The 12097-nt window shown below is 39.2% G+C and overlaps 2 protein-coding genes across 2 annotated transcripts; both read left to right on the top strand.

Moving 5' to 3' along the window:
• The first annotated feature begins 1141 nt into the window (after positions 1 to 1141).
• Positions 1142 to 3119, top strand: LOC113781321 (F-box protein At2g26160-like). Its single transcript, XM_027327240.1, has 2 exons — positions 1142 to 1397; positions 1866 to 3119. Exon 2 carries the CDS (start codon positions 1880 to 1882, stop codon positions 2978 to 2980), a length of 1101 nt encoding a protein of 366 aa, XP_027183041.1. The 5' UTR covers positions 1142 to 1397; positions 1866 to 1879; the 3' UTR covers positions 2981 to 3119.
• Positions 3120 to 9267: 6148 nt separating this feature from the next.
• Positions 9268 to 10361, top strand: LOC113780448. Its single transcript, XM_027326247.1, has 2 exons — positions 9268 to 9393; positions 9474 to 10361. Exons 1-2 carry the CDS (start codon positions 9268 to 9270, stop codon positions 10359 to 10361), a joined length of 1014 nt encoding a protein of 337 aa, XP_027182048.1.
• The last annotated feature ends 1736 nt before the right edge of the window (positions 10362 to 12097 follow it).

Raw genomic sequence — 12097 nt, 5'->3', positions numbered from 1 at the left:
GAGTGATTTTAGTGAAAAAATACTCTTCAAAGAAGATTTGTAGTCTTAGTGGTGTGAGGTTCATTGTAAGTTTTTCATTTGTGAGTGAATATTTCATGAGTGTAGCTCTGTGAGGGTTGTCCTGAAGGATAGTAAAACGTCCTAGCTTGATCGAGGGGAGTTCGGGGCAAGGAGGAGGTGAACCTTACTTTGTACACAAAAGTGATTGTAATTCATCAACTTGAAGTAGCTTGTTTGAATTAATTTACAAGCTCAATAGGAGTTGGGTAGTTAATTGGTTTGCAATTCTTTCCTTTTTATTTACTTATTGTTACATTTGTGATCTGTACATTATTTATCTCTTCTACTTTGTTATCTTCGATCCTTACAGTGTACTTGATTGGGTGACATTGGTTGGACACTTTAAGTGTTGGATACTTGGACTTTTATGTAGTCTAAATTTGTAGATCTAAATTCGATGTTTTATGTGTTGGACTTGTATGTTTATGATTGTTTAGTGGACAATTTGTAGATCTACATTTGATCAGGAACTGGTGAAAAATTATGATCCTCTTGTAGAAATGAATTGTAGGCTATTATCGTACTAAAATTTGATCAAGAATAGGTGGTCCAACAGCTATTTTTGTAGCCTGAATTTTGAACTAATTTTGAGCAACTAAGAGAAGTTGATTTCGAGCTTCTTGCGAGTTAGAAATCAACATTCAACTTACAGGTTTTATCAAATTCAGTTGAGCCTTCCTTTTTCTTGGTCGAGTCGAGATTAAGCTGCATTTTCTTTGGTCGTGCACCTCGAGCTCGAATTCGAGTCCAAAGACAAACAAATCCAATTATATTCGATAAGTTTAAAACTCAACTTGATTCGATTCATTTGCAGCGCTAAGCACATGTGAAACAAGTGGCATAGCTGATGTATGTCCTCCATGATTGTAGCCACCACATTTTCCCCAAGTCTCTCAGTCTTTATTTGAAACAACAGTTTATTTCTTGGGCTTCCAATCTGAATGCTCCTCCACCATTTTAATAATGTTTAAAAGGTTCGTGTCTTTTCCTAACTCCTAACTCACAACATCCTAACTTTTTGCATAAACTAAAGTAATTTTAGTTTCTCCTTCCGTTTAGGCAAAAGTTTCCTCTCCTTTTTTTAAAAAATTCTTTTTCACAACATTGTCTTTGAGAAAATCCAATTAAGAAATGCCTACAACTCTTGTAAATGAAAATGACACATATCCAATCAGGTGTGCATTACTTTTCGAATGAAAATGCCAATTGGCATCTGTCACACTAGCATTTTCTCATTCTAAAAGGAAACGCCCTCATATACCCCTGTCCTCTGGCTTTCAGCTTTCTTGCCCGCCAACTGTTCGACGAAATGTTTCTGTGGTTACGCATTAAGTTTTGTGAGTATTTGTTTACATACAACACAACCAGTTCTTTTGCACTCGATGATTATCCCTTGATTTACGCTCCAGAATTTCTACTTTAAATGAAATTACCGAAGTTTTTATAAGTTCTTCCACCTACGATTAATGGCAATGTAGCGAAAAGAAGTATACAAAAAGTACCGTGCATGATCAAGTTGGTCAATTAACTTGATAGAGTAAGTTATGGGTATAAAATCCCTATATTTTGGTACTTAAAAGTGCTATCTTACAGTGAATCGTGAGCTCCATGTTGCTGAATTTGGGTTTGCTATTAAGTGCTTTGTTTATTAGTCTGCTAATGCCCTTGGCTTGGTTAGTGGAAAATTCTAGCATTGATTTGTCAAGTGGCTGGAACCTTAAAATTTGTCCTTTTTATTTTTTTAATTTTTTAATTTTTTTGGTTTTCTCTGATAATGGCGGACTCTCTGATCTGAAAACCACCAGAACTACAGAATAGAATGGTGGATTGGTCGAGTCTTCCGGTTGAGCTTTTGGGATTGATTGCCAGACAACTGCGTTTTGCCCAAGATTATGTAAGATTTGGGGCCGTGTGCAAGTCATGGAGACGGGTTATTCTGCAGAGAGATGGCAGTTTATGCTCACTGCTTCCATTGTTGATGCTTGCTGAGAAGGAATTTAGTGATTTACGTGAATTTTGTTGCCCTTTAACTGACAGAATGTTCAAGCTATACTTGCCAGAGATTCGTGGTAAGCGATGTTGGGGTTCTTCTGATGGCTGGTTGGTAACCATTGGCGCTGATTTTCAGATGTGTTTACTTAATCCTCTTACGAGAAAGCAGATATTACTCCCACCACTACACAAATGCTCAAATTTGAACACACTTATTTGCTCTCCAGAAGAATTTCGTGACTATTTTGTGTGCAAAGTGGTTCTGACTTCAAGTCCTGCATCTTCAAGTTGTGTAATTCTGGCTATATATTCTGATTTTGCCAAAATGGCCCTGGCTAAGCTAGGTGATGAATCTTGGACTCCATTGCAGAGCTCTTCTTGCCTTTTCCTAGATGTCATTTATTTTGGTGGACAACTTTATGCTATTGACAGCCTTGGGAACATTATGATCTATAGCATTTGTGGTTCTTGTATTGAGACAATACCTTCGAATTTGATACAATCCGAAGATGAGCTAGAGGATCGTCTTTTGTATCTTGTAGATATTGGAGGACAGGTTCATGTGGTCCAAAGATATGTTTCTGAAATTTTAATTACCCAGACTCCTGAACGAAAAACCTGGAAGTTTGAGATCTACAAACTGGAAGCTGTCAGTCATAAGTTGGAAGAAATAAACTGTTTGGGTGATTGGTCGATATTTGTTGGGAACAATCATTCTTTTGCTGTTTCAACTTCTGATCACCCTGAATGTTGTAGTAACTGCATATACTTCACCGATGACTATTCAGGAATATCTGATCCTATATCACATGGCTATGATGTCGGTATTTACATCTTTGAAAATCACAAGATACAACCTTTTATTGGAGAAGATGTCTCACCTGCTAGGTTTTCTGTACCACTTTGGTTCAGACCAGTTTTAGTGTAATTTAAGTTCTTCTAGTTTCTTCTATTATTTCGCACTTGTACAAGAAGCATGATTCTAAAATTTCAGGGACATATTATAGGAGTATCACATGAATGTGGCCTCACAATTCAACATGTTGATTTTATTATGCACTATGATGTTAATACCCAATTTCTGAGCATCATTTGATATTTGTCTGGTGCCTTTTTTTTTTTTGTTTACATAACGGCACATTTAGCCTAGCTTACTACTCCTAAGGGAGAGGGGAGCCTCCTCTATGATGCCTTTTAAAAAGGCACCATTTGCCAGCAGTGATATTCTAAGAAATGTCATTCAGTAAATGATAATATGTGCAGCATGCATTATTGCTCGAAGACCTTATGATATCTTTCTAGCTTGAAGCTTGTACATCTTTTTTGCAGATACATTGTCCTGGTTACATGTCATATCTCCTCAAGGTTGCAATCACATATGGTATAGATGCAACTCGAAAATTACTCCCGCATATCTGTCTTCATTCTATCTTGTAGTTTATCATGATCAAAACTCGGAAGCTAGTCATTGACCTAGGTTAAATGGCATTAGGTAGTAACTGTTGATTGCTACATTTATGTGCGTGTAACTGTTGATTGCTACATTTATGTGCGTATGACAAGACTGCTAGAAAGGAGGAAGTTAATTTCCTCCAAAGTTGGAAAAGTTCCATGTGATGATATGTGAAACAGTGTTGTGGAATAATTGGTTTCTAGCTTGTGGATCGTGCTTTTATCACACCCATCTGTTTAGCAAGAAAAGGACTTGTAAATTCACTGATAAGGTTTAAGTGGTTTAAGTACTTATCAGGAAATAAGCTTGTCTGGATAATGTCCACACTCCTTTCAAAGTCTTAATGACTGTAGATTCCTTTGACATACATATCTCAGTTCTTTCATATGAAGAGTTGAAGATTGGCCTGACATGTGTCCTCCGTGGCGGTGGCAAGATGTTCCAGGTTCTAATGGGCTATTCATGTTTAAAGAAACTTTAGGTCGGATAAACTTAAGAGATTTGAGTTTAGCCTTTAAATATAATTAATTTAAAAAATACTTAGCAAAAAATGAGAATACCTGGGCATTACTTGAGATCCCATTAGAACCAATAATGACAATCAGTAAAATGCTTAATTCTTTTTTATTAACTTTTTTTTGTCTGCTCCTCCTCTTCCTCCTTTTTTTCCCCTTCTTGCTTGATTTGATAATACTTTATTCTGACTTTTCAATCAGCATTATGTTAGGTACATTCCCTTGAACTCTTAACATTTCTTTCCTGCTAAATTCCCCACATTTCCAATATGAATTTGCTGCTTTACATTGAACTTCATGGACATTATTATAGCTCAACCCTAGATTCAAAGAACCATACTGAGAAATTGAAAAGCAAAGATACAAATTTGATAATTAAATGGTCAATTAAACTCATTTAGTAATGGAAATCATGCTTTTGGTTATTGACGATATTATGCTGTGCTCTCAAATCTCAATCTGGGCCACTTTCTGACGAAAAAATTTAAGCACCAAAATTGACAGATGTCAACGTTTTAGTTTGAATGGGCAAACACTCTATACCTAATTTTGGAGTGTAATACAATATTTCTAAAACTTTTGTGGGGGCAAAAATATCTTCTAGACTGTTCATTTCTTAAATGGGGAAAAGCATACCTCTTATTTTGAGGGAAAAAAGAGGCTATGTGCCAATCGCTTGATGGGAGAAACATTACATGCAGTCTAAGGTGTGCCCAAACTTACTAGACATGAAATTTTAGGCCAAAAACTGAATTTGATAGAAAATTGGGATTGAAATATAATATAATGTCATGTTGGGCTGTATTTTTTATTTTTTTTTAGTGCAAGCAGGAGGATTGGAATCCGAAATCTCTTGCTTCCACTCCCTCCCCTGTACCACCCAACCCATCCCTCCCCCGAAATATAATATAATGTACATATGAGGGATCACAATCATTGCTTTGAATGCGAGTAGTACAATGCAAGTTGAGACACATTTATGCAATATTAAGAAAAAATAAAGCAAGAGTAGCTAAACAAGAGAATAAAAACAAAATAAGAATGAAAAATTACAAAACATCTATTAGGCTTGTGATAGATGCATTGGTTCAATACAATGACGGAGCCAAGGGGGCTGAGGGGGCCATGTTTTGAAAATTTTAATTCATAATATGTAAATATATGTATAAGACAAAGTTGGCTCCCCCTAATTTTTTACGATTTTATTTTATATTATGAGAGTTTATATATATATCTGTGTGCGTGTATATGAATTAGCCACCTTTGATTTAATTTTTTCTTCAAAAAAAGTTATTTATTTTTTATTGTACTAATTATTTAACATTCAAAAAATTAAACATATAGTTTGATGATCCATAGTAAATTGACTCAATTTGATGTATTATAAAAAAAGACTCAATTCATAATTATCAATGGACTAAAACAAAAATAATTACTCTATTGGTCCATATACAAATAGACAACTTAGTCTAATTGATAAAAATTTTAAAATTAGTGATCTATCCTCTTGTTGACCCATAAACAATTATACAAATAATTACTTGAAGGCTTGGTGAAGACAAGAAATTGAGTGATGTATCCTATTGTTAACGGATTGATTATATTTGTTCTCACTCTTCCTATATCAATTGCAACTATAGAACGTGCATTTTCAATTATGAATATAATCAAAACAAAGCTTCAAAACAAGATAAAAGATAATTTCTTGAATGATTGTCTAACAATGTACATAAAAAAAAGGAAATTGTTCAAAAATTTAGCACTGATTTAATTATAGATGAATTTAGTTTTATGAAAGAACGTAAAACTTAATTTACTTTTAAGAAAAGAGGTTAAAATTTCAAGGTATGTTAACATAACTTTTATCTTTTATTAATTGAAAATAGTTATATTATATTGTATAGTTATATTTTTGTTTTTGCACAAGTGACATATTGGTTTGGATAGTTTGTGATATTATAAGATATTTAATCAAAGGTTATTTTTTGTCCTAATTTTTGTTATGACTATGCTACATATTTATGAAATAGACATACCTTTATAATTAAAGTTAATATTTGATATTTTAAGATGTCATATATTTAAATAGATGAAATTTATTTTGAACATAACATATTAAGATAATTTTGTTCAGAAAAATTTGGCCTCCCTCCCAAGGAAAAATCTTGGCTCCATTCTATAGTCTATAGAATGGACATTTTCAATTATGAAGATAATCAAAACAAAGCTCCAAAACAAGATAACAGATCATTTCTTGAATGATTGCCTAATAACGTACATAAAACATGAAGTTGTCCGAAAATTTAGCATTGATTCAATTATAGATGAATTTAGTTCTATGAAAGAACGTAAAGCTCAATTTACTTTTAAAAGAGGATGAAATTTCAAGGTATGTTATCATAACTTTTATCTTTTTTTAATTAAAAATAGTTATATTTATATTGCATAGTTATATTTTTGTTTTTGCACAAGTGACATATTGGAGCATCTTCTCATAATGTGCAACTTAAGTGGTTTATGATGTTATAAGATATTTAATAAAATGCTATTTCTTGTCTTAATTTTAGTTATGACTATGCTATATATTTATGAAATAGACATATCTTTATAATTAAAGTCAAATATTTGATATTTTAACATGTTATATATTTAAATAAATGAAAATTATTTTGAACATAACATATTAAGATAATTTTGTTCGAAAAAATTTTGGCTCCCACAAGGAAAAAATCCTGGCTCTGTCACTGGTTCAATATGAATAAGAATTTTATAGTCCGTGATTTTGGCATTTGTAGGCTACCAATCTGGACTCAATGTCATATTGCTCCGGTCCAAACGACTCTCAGAGTAAATATAAGTAAATATGGTTATGACCCATATTTGGTATCCCTATGTTGCAACCGTTAGTCCTAGAAGATTCTACGTTGTTAATCGACTGTATAGTTTCAGCCACAGCAAGGGCATTCACTTAAATTTAAAATTGGATGAGGTACATGATTTGGCTGATTTATACTCCAAAACCTCGTCTTCCATGTCCCCAAAGCCCTAAGCCAATCTAAGGCCATGTTTGATAGATCAATTCAGTATGTAACTTTAGTAGCTTCAGATTTAACATGTTTGACACATTTATTAACAAAAATAAATAAATAAAACACCTGAATTAAGTAGTACTAAATTTTCTAAACAAAAATTTTTTTCCAAAAATAAGTAATAAACTTTTTGCTTAATATTTAATCTGGTATACGCTCAAATATATCAAATTTAGTACTTAATAATTCAGTAATTTAATAAATTCAAACTTCTGATCTTACTTTCAGATTTTAATTTTTAAACTTCAGTTTTATCAAATACACCATAAATTTTTTTTAATAACTTCTAATAATTTTTTTTATTGATGAGCAAGAATGTACATCGGTCAGAGGGGCCCCCCCCTAAAGAATTACACTCTAAACTAAATTTCAATCCCTAGAGGATGGAAATAAATTTCTAATTGGCATCCCAATGTACAAAAAACTCCGAATTATTTCTAGATGACCTTCTATATGTAATTTACGATCTAATGGCTAGCGGTTGTTGAATGATCAATGTGCCTTAAAGGGTGCTTTTGGTAGTGCCTGTATGAAGGAAGCATGCATCGTACCAACAGTGTCACTATACCAACAGTGTCACTATTTCTAGACCCTGGAACTTAAGAACTTAGTGTAATTCTAGTATTTTTAATTAGAATAATAACTAGAAGATGTTACTGGCAGAAAGAAAGTTGTTACTCTATGAAGGAGAAGAAGAATAATCAAGAGCGAGAGAGAGGAAAGAGAGATTGAAGGAAAGAAGAATTGATTATGTTATTACTCAACTGATGCCAATTATAATTAGCTACCTAGTTATATAGGCAACTATAAATATAGAAAAAAATTCACTAGTTGAATTGATTTGGATAGTTCAGCCAAGTGAGTTGAGCTGCTGAGACAACTATGCTTTCCTGAGCTTACCTAGGTGTTTGAACAAATTGACCTGGGTGATACGCGCTTGACGAGCTAGCCTTGTGATCGTTGAGATCCCACGAGGTAGAATGTTACCACCATCTAACCTATTATGATGAGATGAACTGTGTTTGTCCAAACTAACATGAATAAGATTGGATGAACTGTCTTCTTGATCAACTCTTGAATATGACCAGCTAGCATACAAAGGAATTGTCGAAGGACCAGGGTCTAATCCCCGGAGTCACTCCAATGATCAAATTATTGATGTTTGTAGGAAACAAGAAGTAGAGACTTGAGTGAGTATCAGATGATCTACCTTTGATGGCCTATACATGTATTTATAGGAATAAATGGATCATGAATGAATCCTGTAGTGGGGCCCATACGCGCGTCAGTTTGGACAGGAAGAATTGACAGACCGGGCAGGGCAGCTCGGACAGTAAGAGGACAGTTCGCGCGGCTGCCGCCTCTCGATTGGATGGGCCTGATGGGCCGTGACGCTTGAACTTGTCAGGGCTAACAAACGGAACCCTAGGAGGAGTTCCACTTCGGTGAGGACTCGTTGTCCTATAAGGAAACTATCACCAAGGACTCTATAAATACAACGCATTGGGAGGACACAAGGTACGCCACTCATAGTTCATTATACTGTCACTTCGTTCTAAAATCTTCACTGACTTGATCGTCGGAGTGTCGCCGAGGAACCAGCCCCACTGTTCATCTCTCTTCACAGGTCAACTCGCATGCCCCTCTCGTGCCAGTTCATTCTAGCTCAACTCAACTCGCACAGCACAGCTCGGATCTGGTTCCAGCCGTCACATCAATTGGCGCCATCTGTGGGAAGCACGTTACTTTCTCTTGTGAAAACATGCCGAGGACTAGATCCCAGAGGAACGTGAACGGATCTAAGGGGAACGAGCAGAGTGATCCACAACACCCCCGTCAAGATCCAATCCTGGAGAACGAAAGAATTGAGCTCTCGCGGATCCCGCCAGAGCAGCTGGTGCAATCGGTGGCGGCGAATTTGCCTACCTTCGAAGCCGTTGTGAACTACCTGAAGGGACAATTTGGAGATCATCCCGGCTAGGAGCACAAGGCACGAAAGACGGACGGAACCGGGCCATCGGAATCTAGAATAGAGAGCCCTAACCCCCGACCGAAGAGGGCGCGAAAGGAACTCACGCGCGAACAGATCGAGGTTCTAGGGCCCTCCCACAAGAACTCCTGAACTGATCAATCGGAGCCCTTCCAGGGGCTCCCGCGGATGGAGCTCCCTCTCAGGAAAGAGGAATACCAAATACAGGATGAACTGGATCTGTTGCTAGATCCGGAGGTGGACAGGTACACCGCCTCTCCCTTCGTGCTCGACATTGAAGATTATCCACTGCCCGTAAAGTTCAAAATACCCTTCATGAAGTCCTATGATGCACCACAGACCCAGAAGATCACCTGTTCACATTCCTGACGCAGATGCGCTTGCAAACGGCTGCTGATGCCGTTAGGTGCAAAACCTTCCCGATGTTCCTGGAGGGAAAGGCCCGTCAATGGTTCCAGGGATTACCTCCCAGGTCAATTCGATCCTTCAGCCAGCTCGCACGACTGTTCCCAGCTCAGTTCGTGTCTTCGCGAGCCTTTTCCAAGAGCACAACTCACCTGATGACAGTTCACCAGGCGCCTGAGGAGTCGCTGCGCCAGTATATGGTGCGCTTCAACAACAAGTCCCTTCAGATTCGGGACCGGGACGATAAGGTGGTCATGGCTGCCTTCGTCAATGGATTGCGTAAGCAGAAGATGTATACAGAGTTCGTGGAAAAACCTCCCAAGTCTGTTCGGGAGATGCTAGACCGAGCTCATGAGAAGGCTAATGCCAAAGAGGCCAATCGCTTGAAAGGCGCACAGGAAAGGCTAAGGGACGACAGGCGCAGGAAAAGCACCGAACTGGGGGATGCGCCACCTGGTCAGGGACGAAAGAACACCTTCGACCTCCTGCTCCGGAGCCGGCCCTTTGAGAAAGAAAAGGCTTGGACTTCGCTCACAGCGCCCAGGGCCCGAGTCATCGTAGTGATGGAACAAGAGAGCCTCTCTCGGCCTCCTCGACCACTGGCCGATGACAAGAGCCAGCGTGATCAGGGCTTGTATTGCGCATACCATCGTGACGTAGGACACGATACCGAGGACTACCGTCACCTTAAGAAGGACATCGAAAAGTTGATCAGAAGAGGACACCTCGGACAGTTCATACGTGACGGACGGACCGACCAGAGACAAGGGGGTACAAACAGGAACATGCGAACTACCCACGTGACCGACCTGGGTGCCCCCGAGACCGAACTCCCGAACAGGAAGTACAGAACCTAACCGGGATGATCAACACCATTGCGGGAGGACCAGTCGGGGGAGATAGCCATACGGCTCGACGGAATAACCGACCCCCTCCCAGTGGGGAGAGCTCGAACAAACGCTTGAAGATGTATGAGGAGATCATCTATGGGCCTGACGATACGGTACCACTTGCCTCTAATAATCATGAAGCCATTGTAATAAAGATCATAACGTGCAATTACAAAGCAAAAAAGGTATACATAGATAATGGGAGTGCCATCGACGTAGTGTACTACAAGACCTTCAAAGAGCTGCAACTGGAGGATAAACAGCTCATCCCAGTTCGCACTCCCTTGATAGGCTTCGTAGGTCCGCCGGTAAGACCTGAGGGAATGATAACTCTCATGGTCACGATAAGGGAATCCCCGAAATGCCGAACTGTCCCGATGAATTTTGCAGTACTGAAGGAGCCGTCCTCATACACCATGATACTGGGACGATCGACCCTAAACGCACTCCGAGCCTTCTGCTCGACTTTGCACCTTAACATGAAATTTCTCACACCCGCGGGGGTAGCTAAGGTGTTAGGGGACCCAGAAGTATCTAGAGTTTGCTACATTGCGACTCTCAAGAGCAAGGAGAAACTGGTAGTTCAAGCAGCCAATCTAGAGCCTTGAGAGCTGCAGAGAAGAAGGAGAGGCTGGAGACGGACGAGGGGCTGCTCGAACTGCCCATTTGCTGGGAGTGACCCGACCGCGTGGTCAAGACTTGCGAGCTTAAGGGAATCCCCGAAATGCCGAACTGTCCCGATGAATTTTGCAGTACTGAAGGAGCCGTCCTCATACACCATGATACTGGGACGATCGACCCTAAACGCACTCCGAGCCTTCTGCTCAACTTTGCACCTTAACATGAAATTTCTCACACCCGCGGGGGTAGCTGAGGTGTTAGGGGACCCAGAAGTATCTAGAGTTTGCTACATTGCGACTCTCAAGAGCAAGGAGAAACTGGTAGTTCAAGCAGCCAATCTAGAGCCTTGAGAGCTGCAGAGAAGAAGGAGAGGCTGGAGACGGACGAGGGGCTGCTCGAACTGCCCATTTGCTGGGAGTGACCCGACCGCGTGGTCAAGACTTGCGAGCTAACACGGAGGGCAATTAGAATCTCTATTAGAGGAATATGCAGAGATTTTCGCGTGGAGTGCTAATGACATGCCCTGAATTTCGCCCGAGCTGGCAGTTCATAAGTTACATGTAGACCCAAACGTCCAACTAGTGAAACAAAAGAAAAGAAACTTCGCACCCGAACGTAATAAGGTCGTCAAAGAAGAGGTAGGCAAGCTATTGGAGGCCAAAATCGTGAAAGAGATCTACTACCCGACTTGGCTAGCCAACCCTGTGCTGGTAAAAAAAGATGACAAGACATGGAGGATGTGCGTGGACTTCACCGACTTGAATAAAGCTTGCCCGAAAGATTGCTACCTGCTCTCACGAATAGACTAGCTGGTGGACTCAACTACGGGGTGCGAGATCTTTTGCTTTCTGGATGCCTTCAAGGGGTATCACCAAATAGCCCTAGATGAGAAGGACAAAGAGAAAACCTCATTTATCACCGAGTACGGCACATATTGTTATACCACCATGTCGTTTAGGTTGAAGAACGTTGGCGCGACCTATCAGAGGCTGGTCAACAAGCTGTTCAAGGATCAGATCGACCGCAACATGGAGGTCTACGTGGATGACATGCTGGTGAAAAGCCGAACCCAAGAGCAGTTC

This window comes from Coffea eugenioides, chromosome 8 (assembly GCF_003713205.1).
Source record: "Coffea eugenioides isolate CCC68of chromosome 8, Ceug_1.0, whole genome shotgun sequence".
Taxonomy (NCBI): Eukaryota; Viridiplantae; Streptophyta; class Magnoliopsida; order Gentianales; family Rubiaceae; genus Coffea; species Coffea eugenioides.
Note: the sequence above shows the minus strand (reverse complement) of the source record. Positions and strands in the feature narration are given on the sequence as shown.

What these genes read in the sequence shown, in the direction of transcription:
- LOC113781321 (XM_027327240.1), top strand. Translation starts at nt 1,880, where the DNA reads ATGGTGGATTGGTCGAGTCTTCCGGTTGAGCTTTTGGGATTGATTGCC.
- LOC113780448 (XM_027326247.1), top strand. Translation starts at nt 9,268, where the DNA reads ATGGAGCTCCCTCTCAGGAAAGAGGAATACCAAATACAGGATGAACTG. An exon ending in TTGAAGATTATCCACTGCCC is followed by an intron (nt 9,394 to 9,473) that starts GTAAAGTTCAAA and finishes TTCCTGACGCAG; the next exon opens with ATGCGCTTGCAAACGGCTGC.